Source organism: Thalassophryne amazonica, chromosome 2 (genome assembly GCF_902500255.1).
Source record: "Thalassophryne amazonica chromosome 2, fThaAma1.1, whole genome shotgun sequence".
NCBI lineage: Eukaryota > Metazoa > Chordata > Actinopteri > Batrachoidiformes > Batrachoididae > Thalassophryne > Thalassophryne amazonica.
This window is the reverse complement of record NC_047104.1, coordinates 85,874,609-85,889,608: the sequence shown is the minus strand read 5'-3', so window position 1 is coordinate 85,889,608 and position 15,000 is coordinate 85,874,609. Positions and strand designations below refer to the sequence as shown.

Here is a 15,000-nt window from a genome sequence, read left to right as displayed (position 1 = left end):
CACAAACTGTCTGTAGCCCTTGGACCCAAAAAGAACAATTTTACTCTCATCAGTCCACAAAATATTCCTCCATTTCTCTTTAGGCCAGTTGATGTGTTCTTTGGCAAATTGTAACCTCTTCTACACGTCTTTTATTTAACAGAGGGACTTTGCGGGGATTCTTGCAAATAAAATAGCTTCACACAGGCGTCTTCTAACTGTCACAGCACTTACAAGTAACTCCAGACTGTCTTTGATCATCCTGGAGCTGATCAGTGGGTGAGCCTTTGCCATTCTGGTTATTCTTCTATCCATTTTGATGGTTGTTTTCCGTTTTCTTCCACGCGTCTGTTTTTTTTTTTTTTTTTTTTTTTTTTTTGTCCATTTGAAAGTATTGGAGATCATTGTAGATGAACAGCCTATAATTTTTTCCACCTGCATATAAGTTTTCCCCTCTCCAATCAACTCTTTAATCAAACTACGCTGTTCTTCTGAAAAATGTCTTGAATGTTCCATTTTCCTCAGGCTTTCAGAGAGAAAAGCATGTTCAACAAGTGCTGGCTTCATCCTTAAATAGGGGACACCTGATTCACACCTGTTTGTTCCACAAAACTGACGAACTCACTGACTGAATGCCACACTACTATTATTGTGAACACCCCCTTTTCTACTTTTTTTTACTAATAGCCCAATTTCATAGCCTGAAGAGTGTGCATATCATGAATGCTTGGTCTTGTTGGATTTGTGAGAATCTACTGAATCTACTGGTACCTTGTTTCCCATGTAACAATAAGAAATATACTCAAAACCTGGATTAATCTTTTTAGTCACATAGCACTACTATTATTCTGAACACTACTGTACGAGGTCTGTCAATAAAGTATCGTACCTTTTTATTTTTTTCAAAAACTATATGGATTTCATTCATATGTTTTTACATCAGACATGCTTGAACCCTCGTGCGCATGCGTGAGTTTTTCCACGCCTGTCGGTGACATCATTCGCCTGTGAGCACGCCTTGGGAAGGAGTGGTCCCGCCCCCTCGTCGGATTTTCATTTTCTGGAAATGGCGGAATGAAAAGGACTTCGCGCGTCACGACCGATTCGCTGATGAAGCGAGACAAAGGAACACCTCCGTTTCGGAGTGTTGGAGGACAAGTTGGGACATGTCTATCTCGGCTTTCAGTGCTTACCATTCGAGTGTGTATAAGAGAAATTGTGGAGAGCTGGACATGTCCCAACTTGTCCTCTAACACTCCGAAACGGAGGTGTTCCTTTGTCTCGCTTCATCAGCGAATCGGTCGTGACGCGCGAAGCCTCCGCGCGGCTTTCCATGACAAAATCTCTTGTTAAAAGTGAAATCTGCTGGAAAATGGCTGATGTCCAGCTCTTGTGATAACCAGAGAAAGAGCACACGACGGTCCCGGCGCCACACAGCGATCCGTTTAGAAATGATCCAGTGGTTTGTGCCGCGTCGTCGCAGCTCTGAGCGTGGCACACCGACCGTCCTTAAAGCAGTCCTGAAAGCTATAGTAAATGTCCTTATTCTCTGTGAAGCCCATAAAATTTTCACCGAAAGCCAGATAAATTTTTCGAATGGTTTCCAGGTGCCAGTCTCTAACAGATTCTGAAAAAATTCTGATGGAAAAAAGTCTTTTTCATTCTGCCATTTCCAGACAATGAAAATCCGATGAGGGGGCGGGACCACTCCTTCCCAAGGCATGCTCACATGCGAATGATGTCACCGACAGGCGTGGAAAAACACACGCATGCGCACAAGGGTTCAAGCATGTCTGACGTAAAAACATATGAATGAAATCCATAGTTTTTGAAAAAAATAAAAAGGTACGATACTTTATTGACAGACCTCGTATATTTGTGTGTCTGTTAATCAGAGAGATGCTGTTGATGAAACAACTAATATACAGACACTGATTCACTTATGTGTTGAGTTTAATCATTTAAAATCTTTATTTGGCCTTTAATTTTGTTTGTTGAACATTTTGTTGTACATGTTGGAACCACAATTCAAAGATTTGAGTCAGTCTGAAGTTAAAAGCGAGTGTGACTAACAATGGTCTGGACAACATATTGTGTAGCTTTCCATTCTGCCGAGGTTGTCATGTCACTGGATGTCATAGTATCCACAACCCTGGAAAGGGGTCAGCCAACCTTCTGTCCATCCGATTGGAGAGCAGTACTCCACTGCAGGCCTGCTTATGAAATAAAATCTTTTTTCAGGTCAAACACATACTTATTGAAGTATCAGAAAATGTCTCCAAGAATGAGGTAGAATAGTAACAGTAATGTGTTGTAGATTTTGTTTTTTTCATGTATGACTATGAACTGTATTTTTAAACCCTTGGTTTCATGTGTTCTTTGTCCAATACAGCTCTGGCCTCCACATAATTTTGGGACTCTCATTGAAAGAACAGTCAGATAATTATCAGGCTGACGTGGACTGAATCATCTGTACACATGCAGTCTAGTACGTTACTTTATTTTCAGTTACTTTAAAATAAAGCTCTTATTTATTAAAAGTCTAGCTTCCCCTTGTTACCATTTTTGTTACGAAAAGGACTTTGGGTGCGGGGGGTGGGCATAGACTTTATAAAGAGTAGACGCCGCATCGACCGCTACCGCCTATTGGCACTGACGAGCCGTGGGGCCGCCATCTTAGACCAGTCATCCAGTCCATGCCACTACTCAGTGCTGTGTGGCAGGCGAAGTGCATTTAATCTTTTGTAACTCTCTGAATACTAAACTGATTTTCTCACATTTTTTCCTGCAAATGTCATACATGTAACTATGATACAGGACAAATGATTCAGTGTATTTTAGCATTCATAGCGGGATTAACAGTAATAGAATATTCTGATATAGCCTAGACTGTAGACAGGTATTTTGCAAACACTGTATACACACACATTACACATACATACACACGCTAATATATAATAGAGAAGCAGATTGTGCCAGTAAAGTTAACTATTTTAGTAATCTAAAGAGACATTATATGATTAGACCAGTGGTGGGCAGAGATAACCAAAAATTAACTTCGATAACAGATAATCAGATAACTGAAAAGTTATCTTTGATAAAGATAAAACGATAAACCACCCAAAAATGTATTGGAAGTTACAGATAACTGATAACCGATAAATTCCAGCATTGTCTCCGGTACACTTGCAACTACGAACAAGCTGATTTTGAGTTTTAACAGCACGATCGCTTCTGGAAGCATCAAAAGTGACGACAGACCCAAACAATGAGTCAGCACTTCTGTCTTTGAGCGTCCTGCCCCTGGTGCTGAAAGCTCCAGTTTACAACATGGCTTCCAGCACAAACACAACTGAAAGGAGCCACAAAGCTCAACTCTGTCCTCAATCACAATGCTTCCGTTACATGTTGGACAATAAAGCAATGCTGAGTTATGGTTTGGTGTATAAATAAAATTAATACTGATAGAATAACTCCATTAATGTCAGTTCTGTCATTTGTGCAATGTTAAGATATACCATATTTCTTTTAATGATGAATAATGCACTAATTCTGAAGTTTTGTAACAAACACAGACAAATGACATTCTAGGTAAAATGTGCCTCCCCTAACACTGATTGGTTGACTGTAAACAAACAGGTTAATGTGAGATGTGTTGTGTATTGGTGTTTACAGATAAATGTGCTTTTGTAAAATATGCCTTTTTTTTTTTTTTTGTAAAAAAAAAAAAAAGAAAAAAAAAGGCATTTTCCAAAAAAAAAAAAAAAGCCAAGTTGTAAATTAGATAACTGTCTTATGTAACCAGTGTCAGAATAAATAGAATACTGCCATGATCTACTGGTGCCAGTGCGAGTTTTGGCCCTTTTTCAACTGATCTTTCATTCGTGCAAGAATTTTTTGAATCGCACTGAGTTTCAGGTTAAGCACGCGTCCTGCATCGTTTAGTATACATGGTGTAATGAGCTGTGTTTAACATCTCACGACCACCTCCTGATCGCCGTTCGTATGGTCAGATGAAAATCAAACCTGTTTGATATTCTGGTTGGCCGTCGTGAGGGTATCCCGCTGCTTTAGCGCTACAGGCATCCAACCTCTCGTACTGTGCATGTGCAAACATGTCTTGTAATTTTTTTTTGTTGTTGTTGTTTTTTAACTTTGATGTTTCCCATCTAGAGTTTTTGTAAATTAAGTTTGAAAAAAGCTTCTGTTTACGTTTTGCTTCTGGAAACACGAGTCCGACGTGTGGTTTTTGAAAGTACAATGTGTGCGAGAACATAAATCATGCACTCTGAACTTTTACACCGTGCGGTTCTGTAGTACAGTTTGAGCTGGAACAGAGTACAGTAATTGAAAACATCAGCCCAACTTCAGGGCCAATACTGCCATGAACACTACTGGCCAGTAGATGGCAGTAGAGAGCTTGAAAACTTGCCAAAACAAAATTCCAGATAACCTGTGTCTGCTACATTTAAGATGCGTGGAATTTAATAAACGCAAACACAATAACAACATCTGTAAACCCAGAGAATATATTCATGAGAGTTTTAGGCACTAGAGTTTAATGCTGTTGTCTGTGGAGCCTGATCAGAGTGTCTGAAATGCATTTCTCATGTCATGAACGTACTGAGATACCCATAATGCACCTGGACACAGCATGTCCACACTAAAACCTTAAAAATTAGTGCGTTACTTTAAAACTAAAACATATATCTGATATTTTCACTTTATAAAACTTCAGATGTGACGTTAATTTAAATAAATAAATTAGTTTGGTTAAAATGTGAACCATAAGTTAAAAATGTATGCCTCTGGATGACTTGGGTGATATTGCCCACGTATTAGTATGGGGTTAAAAGAAAGGAGTTTTTTTGTTTTGTTTTGTTTTTTTGGGTGGCCAGTTCTCCTTTGCCAGCAGAGGATAGAGCAGTTTCTTCTAGAAGGAGCTCTCCCCTGTTTGCAGAGGATAGAACTAGACATCTGCTACAAAACATTTAACAGGTAGGCGCTCAACTGATTTTAACTTTTATAAGTGTAGCTGTTCAGCTTTGTTTACCACGTTAACGGTCTAAAAATTATCGGGCAAAAATTTATTGTAAGATAATTAGTCTGATAATGGTTTTCAAAGTTATCTGAAAAGATAATCCGATAATCAAATCAATTTTATTTATATAGCGCCAAATCACAACAAACAGTTGCCCCAAGGCGCTTTATATTGCAAGGCAAAGCCATACAATAATTACGGAAAAACCCCAACGGTCAAAACGACCCCCTGTGAGCAAGCACTTGGCGACAGTGGGAAGGAAAAACTCCCTTTTAACAGGAAGAAACCTCCAGCAGAACCAGGCTCAGGGAGGGGCAGTCTTCTGCTGGGACTGGTTGGGGCTGAGGGAGAGAACCAGGAAAAAGACATGGTGTGGAGGGGAGCAGAGATCGATCACTAATGATTAAATGCAGAGTGGTGCATACAGAGCAAAAAGAGAAAGAAATACACAGTGCATCATGGGAACCCCCCAGCAGTCTAAGTCTATAGCAGCATAACTAAGGGATGGTTCAGGGTCACCTGATTCAGCCCTAACTATAAGCTTTAGCAAAAAGGAAAGTTTTAAGTCTAATCTTAAAAGTAGAGAGGGTGTCTGTCTCCCTGATCTGAATTGGGAGCTGGTTCCACAGGAGAGGAGCCTGAAAGCTGAAGGCTCTGCCTCCCATTCTACTCTTAAAAACCCTAGGAACTACAAGTAAGCCTGCAGTCTGAGAGTGAAGCGCTCTATTGGGGTGATATGGTACTATGAGGTCCCTAAGATAAGATGGGACCTGATTATTCAAAACCTTATAAGTAAGAAGAATAATTTTAATTCTATTCTAGAATTAACAGGAAGCCAATGAAGAGAAGCCAATATGGGTGAAATATGCTCTCTCCTTCTAGTCCCTGTCAGTACTCTAGCTGCAGCATTTTGAATTAACTGAAGGCTTTTCAGGGAACTTTTAGGACAACCTGATAATAATGAATTACAGTACTCCAGCCTAGAGGAAATAAATGCATGAATTAGTTTTTCAGCATCACTCTGAGACAAGACCTTTCTAATTTTAGAGATATTGCGCAAATGCAAAAAAAGCAGTCCTACATATTTGTTTAATATGCACATTGAATGACATATCCTGATCAAAAATGACTCCAAGATTTCTCACAGTATTACTAGAGGTCAGGGTAATGCCATCCAGAGTAGGGATCTGGTTAGACACCATGTTTCTAAGATTTGTGGGGCCATGTACAATAACTTCAGTTTTATCTGAGTTTAAAAGCAGGAAATTAGAGGTCATCCATGTCTTTATGTCTGTAAGACAATCCTGCAGTTTAGCTAATTGGTGTGTGTCCTCTGGCTTCATGGATAGATAAAGCTGGGTATCAACTGTGTAACAGTGAAAATTTAAGCAATGCTGTCACCTTAAAAGCCTGTGGTACCTAGCCAACTAATAAAGATAGATTGATCATATTTAAGACCGAAGCATTAATTAATGGTAGGGCTTCCTTGAGCAGCCTGGTAGGAATGGGGTCTAATAGACATGTTGATGGTTTGGAGGAAGTAACTAATGAAAATAACTCAGACAGAACAATCGGAGAGAAAGAGTCTAACCAAATACCGGCATCACTGAAAGCAGCCAAAGAGAACGATATGTCTTTTAAGATGGTTATGAGTAATTTTTTCTCTAATAGTTCAAATTTTATTAGCAAAGAAAGTCATGAAGTCATTACTAGTTAAAGTTAAAGGAATACTCGGCTCAATAGAGCTCTGACTCTTTGTCAGCCTGGCTACAGTGCTGAAAAGAAACCTGGGGTTGTTCTTATTTTCTTCAATTAGTGATGAGTAGTAAGATGTCCTAGCTTTACGGAGGGCTTTTTTATAGAGCAACAGACTCTTTTTCCTCTTTTGTGAGTTATACCACGGAGTCAGGCACTTCTGATTTAAGGCTCTCTTTTTCAGAGGAGCTACAGCATCCAAAGTTGTCCTCAAAGAGGATATAAAACTATTGACGAGATAATCTATCTCACTCACAGACTTTAGGTAGCTACTCTGCCCTGTGTTGGTATATGACATTGGAGAACATAAAGAAGGAATCATATCCTTAAACCTAGTTACAGCGCTTTCTGAAAGACTTCTACTGTAATGAAACTTATTCCCCACTGCTGGGTAGTCCATCAGAGTAAATGTTATTAAGAAATGATCAGACAGAAGGGAGTTTTCAGGGAATACTGTTAAGTCTTCAATTTCCATACCATAAGTCAGAACAAGATCTAAGGTATGATTAAAGTGGTGGGTGGACTCATTTACATTTTGAGCAAAGCCAATCGAGTCTAACAGTAGATTAAATGCAGTGTTGAGGCTGTCATTCTCAGCATCTGTGTGGATGTTAAAATCGCCCACTATAATTATCTTATCTGAGCTAAGCACTAAGTCAGAGAAAAGGTCCGAAAATTCACAGAGAAACTCACAGTAACGACCAGGTGGACGATAGATAACAAATAAAACTGGTTTTTGGGACTTCCAATTTGGATGGACAAGACTAATAGTCAAGCTTTCAAATGAATTAAAGCTCTGTCTGGGTTTTTGATTAATTAATAAGCTGGAGTGGTGATTGCTGCTAATCCTCCGCCTCGGCCCGTGCTACGAGCGTTCTGACAGTTAGTGTGACTCAGGGGTGTTGACTCATTTAAACTAACATATTCATCCTGCTGTAACCAGGTTTCTGTAAGGCAGAATAAATCAATATGTTGATCAATTATTATATCATTTACTAACAGGGACTTAGAAGAGAGAGATCTAATGTTTAATAGACCACATTTAACTGTTTTAGTCTGTGGTGGAGTTGAAGGTGCTTTATTATTTTTTCTTTTTGAATTTTTATGCTTAAATAGATTTTTGCTGGTTATTGGTGGTCTTGGAGCAGGCACCGTCTGTACGGGGATGGGGTAATGAGGGGATGGCAAGGGGAGAGAAGCTGCAGAGAGGTGTGTAAGACTACAACTCTGCTTCCTGGTCCCAACCCTGGATAGTCACGGTTTGGAGGATTTAAGAAAATTGGCCAGATTTCTAGAAATGAGAGCTGCTCCATCCAAAGTGGGATGGATGCCGTCTCTCCTAACAAGACCAGGTTTTCCCCAGAAGCTTTGCCAATTATCTATGAAGCCCACCTCATTTTTTGGACACCACTCAGACAGCCAGCAATTTAGGGAGAACATGTGACTAAACATGTCACTCCCGGTCCGATTGGGGAGGGGCCCAGAGAAAACTACAGAGTCCGACATTGTTTTTGCAAAGTTACACACCGATTCAATGTTAATTTTAGTGACCTCCGATTGGCGTAACCGGGTGTCATTACTGCCGACGTGAATTACAATCTTACCAAATTTACGATTACCCTTAGCCAGCAGTTTCAAATTTCCTTCAATGTCACCTGCTCTGGCCCCGGAAGACAATTGACTATGGTTGCTGGTGTCGCTAACTTCACATTTCTCAAAACAGAGTCGCCAATAACCAGAGTTTGTTCCTCGGCGGGTGTGTCGCCGAGTGGAGAAAAACGGTTAGAAATGTGAACGGGTTGTTGGTGTACACAGGGCTTCTGTTTAGAACTACGCTTCCTCCTCACAGTCACCCAGTCGGCCTGCTTTCCCGGCTGCTCGGGATCTGCCGGAGGGGAACTAACGGCGGCTAAGCTACCTTGGTCCGCACCGACTACAGGGGCCTGGCTAGCTGTAGGATTTTCCAAGGTGCGGAGCCGAGTCTCCAATTCGCCCAGCCTGGCCTCCAAAGCTACGAATAAGCTACACTTATTACAAGTACCATTACTGCTAAAAGAGGCCGAGGAATAACTAAACATTTCACACCCAGAGCAGAAAAGTGCGGGAGAGACGGGAGAAGCCACCATGCTAAACCGGCTAAGAGCTAGTAGCTGCGCTAAGCTAGCGGATTCCTAAAAACACACAAAGTGAATAATGTGTAAATAATTTAGAGGTGATTCAGCAGAGGGAGTGCTTTAGTTAAGGCACGTGAAGATTACACTGTGAAACAAATCGTTATCTAGTTAACTAGATCAGTCTAACTGCGCAGATTAAACAGCTAACAGATACAGCAAAACACCACTGTGCTCCGGAACAGGAAGTGATACAATATCGCAGTGAGAGCCAACCACCAGTAGAGGCAAAGATAATGAAAACATTATCTTCGACATTTGTCGGTTATCGGATTATCGGAACTGTGCCCACCACTGGATTAGACTATATATGTATATAAACAAAATACTGACTTATTAATGCATTATCTGTCTATATAAAACATACCAATCGATATATATCAGAAAATGAAAATATGTATAAGTCATTGTACAATTGTGAAGAAGAATAATCTGCAAAAAGAGAAAAAAACTTGATGAGTTTCTGCAACTGTTGATACCAACATTGTAAAATTATTCACTTGACTTTTGATATTATAAATATTTTAAAACCAAGGAGTGTTTTTGTGTTCGCCCTGTATATCAGAAAATGATAATATATATAAATAACATAGCATATCTATATTTTATATCAGGTCATAGAGAGCAGAGAGAGAATAAAATGTAAATATAAGTTGTCAAATTAACACTACTCCAGCTTTCCTGTGACCCTTAATTGAAATAAGCGGGCATGGAAAACGAATGAATGATTAAAATTCAGCTTTTCTAGAGACTTCAGGATTTTGAGTCACATGGGTTAAAGTCAGTGGCGATTCTACACTGAAGTACCCCCCAGGTGAGAGCGCCTCCCTCCCCACCCCAAAACAAAATTTTTGCACGAATATCCATTTTTTATTATTTTTAATATTTTATAAATGCCCCTGAAATTGCAATTGAAATTGACATCAAAAGACTGCAGGCTACATGCATCGATTGCAAATTTTATGAACATACCCTGCTATGTTCGCTTGTAGTTTTGTCAACCGGTCTCACATACCTCGGTTGTTTAAATATTAAACAGAACATACTGTAAAATACAATACAATTAATTGTATATTTTCTTCAATTAATTACATATGTTGTTGAACAGCCACATTGTGGTGAGGGTTAATAAAACTACATCAAGTACATATACAGTGCATGAAATACCAAGGGGCTGAATACTTTTGCAACCCACTGTATCTTGTAATTTGTTAGTGTACACTGCACCATATGCAGGCACACACAAAAAAAGGTCAGATTCAGGTCACTTCAGCTAGCAATGTGAACGCTGCTCAAGTTATAAACCCTCCTTACAAATAGGCAGGCTGTCCTTTCTGCAAACTTTTGTTCCATGAGTTGGCAATCTCACCTCTCCGCTGAGATTCAAACCCGTTCTTACATCCTGTCTGTACGGTTTCAAATGCTTTTTATTTTATAAACAGGCTGCCTGCCTCATCCTTCCTTTGGTTTGGCGCTGGACAATCTGCAGAGAAATGTGGTGCAGAGTTCTGGTTCTGGTTCTGTGCTGCATCCTAAGTGGACTTTGCCCTGCCAGAGGCAATGCTGTGAAGCCAGACAGTGGGATCTCGCTGAGCGGAGCAAGATGCTCCATCCGTAGCCAGAGTGAAGCGCACAGGGAGGAGAGCGCCTGACCCCCGGGACAACGCCAGAGAGAACTGCTGAACCTCTCACACACCGCTTCTGTTCTGTGCACCCCTCACCAAGCAGGAACGCCTGCAGTGGTAGGGAGTGCCAATTTGCCAATTCCTCACACAGTGATATGATAACCGCTTTATGGCGCAGATGATTTTTTTTTTTTTTTTTTTTTTAAGGTACTGGTGCTGCCACCCATGTGTCATGCCCGGTTCACCCATACCAAAAACCGCTACTGGTTAAAATACAGCAACAAGACACCAGACTGAGCTAAGTTTGCTTGTAGTATGTGACTTTGGGCTTCTGTTGTTTTTTTGTTTGTTTGTTTTTGGTTTTTTTTTTGGTTTCTTGATTAAAAAAATATATATATCGCAAGTTACATACTGTGGTGTTTTTGGGCTTGTTATCAAAATTATGCCTGCGTGGTTATCTTGATCGGGAAAACCTGACAAGCAGTTTCACTGTTTTACATGGAAGCTTGAATCTTTGACTGGACTGGGTTGCTTGACGCGAGTCGAAGATTCAAGCTTCTCTACTATGGAAACCACCTGGACAACTGAGAGCCTTCACAGAAACATTGTTTTGCATGCACATGTAGCAGCTGCACTCTCCCTGCTTCTACGTTGTGTGTTTGATTGACTCCTCCCACTCACTGCACTTGGGACGCAAACTCACGATCTCCAGCATGGGAGGTGGACCAGTCTGTTAAAACCCAGGCTCTGGCCTGAGAGGCCAGAGTGTCCTGTGGCTGTCGGGGGAGTGAGGCCTATTGACTACTATTGCACAGCGACTCCTGCTGGCCTCCGTCTCACACACACTTGTTTTTCCCCTGATGCAGTGACTGACATAGTCTTCTCACAGACTCATATTATTTAATATCAGAAACGTGTTGTTGTTCGCCGTCCCCAAAACCCTTACCCCCATAAACACAGAGTGGTTTCAGTTTAATATATTCTTAATGTCTTAAGATTGATTCCACAACAGCCTATAATAACACTGGGCTTGTGTTTGAAGCTGGTTATTTGTCTTGCAAAACTGGAAACTCTGCTCACCATCATAGAGACGAAGAAACATGGTAGACCTTCAGTTGTGACTGAAAGTTCTATGAAACTGTAAATTGAAGGAGAAAATGCGACAGACAGCGATGGACAAGCAGCCAGAGATGCCACGAGACATAACTCAAGTTAACATCTGGATTTTGCTGGATATCTGCTGAACAGGTAAGTCAAGGCTTGCACAGGTCTATTGTGTCCGTTCTATGTTAAAAATACAATTACATTGTTTTACAAAACAACCATATGGAGTAGACTGACATTTATAATAGCTTTATTATTAGACTGTAGAGTATATTTTCCATATTTGGTAGTCTACAATTCTGAGTTTCCTTGAATCTATATTAGCCAAGTGGTGTGTGGGTGCATGTGTATGGCTTTGATCATGCAGTAACCAGGGAAAGCCGACATTTGCAGTTTAATATGCTTATGTATTCTGGGTCAAGGATGAATGCAGTGAAAATGGAAACTTCATAGGACTAATATTTTTGGAGAAATTACCAAATATAGTTAACCAGTAAACAATGGATGTTGTGCTGCAATGCACCATGGGAGTTCAGGGTTTTGGGATTTTAAATGTTATTGTTCTTTATGTTAGTTTAACAGTGTTGTTACTGTTATCGATTTATTTTGTTTCTGTAGTTCAATTGATTTAGTCAAATTAGTTAAGTGTCATGCTGCCGGTACGATGAGCGAAATGTGTGTTGCGTTTGCTCTGTTTCTGCATGTCTAAAAATAGAAGCACCTGCTTGTAGCAGAATGCAGAAAAGACAAAAAGCTCTCCGTGTGACTGTGCATGTGTGTAACTGCGATCACAGAGAAACTGGGGAGAGCTGACATTTGCCGTTTGGTATGCTTATGTATTTTGGGTCAAGGATGAACACTGCCAGAATGAACGTTGATAGGACTAATGTTTTTGGAGAAGCTACGGGTCTTAGCTAACAACACTGAACAATGGACATTGCTAATTAAAAATACATGGATGACACAAAAAAGTGAAAAGTTATTTCCATTGTGGTTCATTCAAAAATCAAATGACAAATTAGAATGAATAAAATTATACTCATAATAATAATAATAGTGTGTACATGATAACAAGAACCTAAACAATTTATAAATACATTAAGACAGTAAATTAACATTTTAGAAAATTACATAATTAACAGGAAACTAGCGTGTTGCCCGTGGGGATCCATGAGCTCTAGATTGGGTAGTGTTTATAAAATGGGTAGCTGACATTTTTCAAAGGTGGTAATAAATTACCACCCACTCTAGAATGTTTTTAGAACGTTGGACCTCAACAATTTTTAGAAGAGGAACTCAACCCTTTTATTTCCTGTTAATTATGTAATTTTTAAATGTTCATTTACTGTCTCAATGTATTCATAAATATTTTAGGTACACTATTATTATCTTATTTTATTACCTCTATTTTGTCATTCTGATTTTTAAATGGACCATAATTGAAATAAGTGTTTTCACTTTCTCATGTCATCTATGTATTTTAAACGTATTTACAATTATATGATGTACTTACATTGAACTTGCTAAATAAAATCACACACATGCTCACACTTTTAATATAAAGATGATTTAATGCCCCCCTGCTGGAATGGTGTGTGAGTCCTGAATGTATTTTGCGACGTTGACTAATATCTGTAGCGTCTCCAAAAATATTAGTCCTGTCAACGTTCTGTTTTGGCGGCATTTTCATCCTTGACCCAAAAGACATAAGCATACCAAACAGCAAATGTCAGCTCTCCCAAGTTTCTCCATGACTGAAGTTACATGCACGTACGCATGCATGCACTGAGAGTTTTTTTGTCTTTTCCACATTCTGCCGCAAGCAGGTGTGTCTAATTTCAGCAGTAGTGGGCACAGTTCCACTAACTGCTAATTATCAAAGCTAGCTTTTTTGTTATCGGATTAGCTTTTCAAGCTAACTTCAAAAACCATCAGCGGACCACTTGGCTTCTGCTAAATTTAGTTTCACTAGTTTTTAGACCACTAACGTTTTATTTGCCGACATAGTAAGTAAAGCCGAACGATCAAAAACTGTTTTAAACCCTAAAATCACATGTTGTGTTTTGCAGCAGACAGGCAGCTGCGAGGAGCTGTCAGAGCTCAACCCGACCCCCGCAGAATGGGCCTGGCTGCCTGGCTACTATAAAAAAAAAAGTAATTTTCCTTGACAGCATACAGAGCCCCTGACGTCAGGCAGAAGTCATGAAAAGCAAAGCAGGTTTGACTTATGGTTTGATTTAAAAACCAAGCTAATTCCGGACGGTTTATTTATATTAACATTAACTGTTAACTAATTCTAAATGTTTGAGCATTAAAACCACCCTGCTCAGCGTGGCGCTCTCGTTACAGTGAAATCTCTGCTATTTTGGCATTGTGGGATAGGTCGCTGGACTACTTTCACCTGACCCAGCACTGAATTTGCTGAAATGAGAAGATGCTGGATGAGTGTGAGGATTGACTTGCGACTTACGATCATTTAGGCGTGAAAACACACAAGATACACACGTTCTTGTGCCAAATATACTCCTGATGTTTTTGTTATCCATGAAAATGCACTGTCATCAAAGGTCTAGGAAGTACTTTTTGCGCAGGAATTCATCAGGCATGTCAGCTGCAGGCACGTACTAACACAGAATACCCAGAAACTGGTTAGTTGGTCAGCCAAAATGAGAACATCCACTTTTAGCCAGTGGTGGACACAGATAACCAAAAAATTAACTTCGATAACAGATAATCAGATAACTGAAAAGTTATCTTTGATAATGATAAAAGTTACAGATAACTGATGAATTCCAGTATTGTCTCCGGTACACTTGCAACTACTAACAAGCTGATTTTGACTTTAACACCACGATCACTTCTGAAAGCATCAAACGTGACCACAGACCCTAACAATGAGTCAGCACTTATATCTTTGAGTGTCCTGCCCCCTGCTGGAAGCTCCAGTTTACTACATGGCTCCCAACACAAACGCAGCTGAGAGGAGCTACAAAGCTCAACTCTGTACTCAACCACAATGCTGCCATCAGGCAGAGGTCTTGGAAAATAAAGCAATGCTGACTTATGGTTTGGTGTATAAATAAAATGAATACTGATAGAATAACTCCAATAATGTCAATTCTGTCATTTGTGCAAAGTTAAGATATAACATATTTTTTAATGTTGAATAATGCACTAATTCTGAAGTTTTGTAACAAACAGACAGATGGCATTCTGGGTAAAATGTGCCTCCGCTAATGCTGATTGGTTATGTGAGGTGTGTCGTGTGTTGGTGTTTACAGATAAATGCGCTTTTGTAAAATATGCCAAAAAAAGGCATTTTCAA

The 15,000-nt window shown here is 39.8% G+C and overlaps 1 protein-coding gene across 1 annotated transcript in view; it reads left to right on the top strand.

Moving 5' to 3' along the window:
• The window catches only part of immp1l (inner mitochondrial membrane peptidase subunit 1), a 54,548-nt gene extending 52,024 nt beyond the window's left edge, over positions 1-2,524 (top strand). Inside the window, exon 6 of the mRNA XM_034188689.1 lies at positions 2,372-2,524. Within this exon, the coding sequence (XP_034044580.1) occupies positions 2,372-2,422 (51 nt within the window). The 3' untranslated portion in view covers positions 2,423-2,524. The remainder of the gene's footprint in view (positions 1-2,371) is intronic.
• Positions 2,525-15,000: the final 12,476 nt, after the last annotated feature.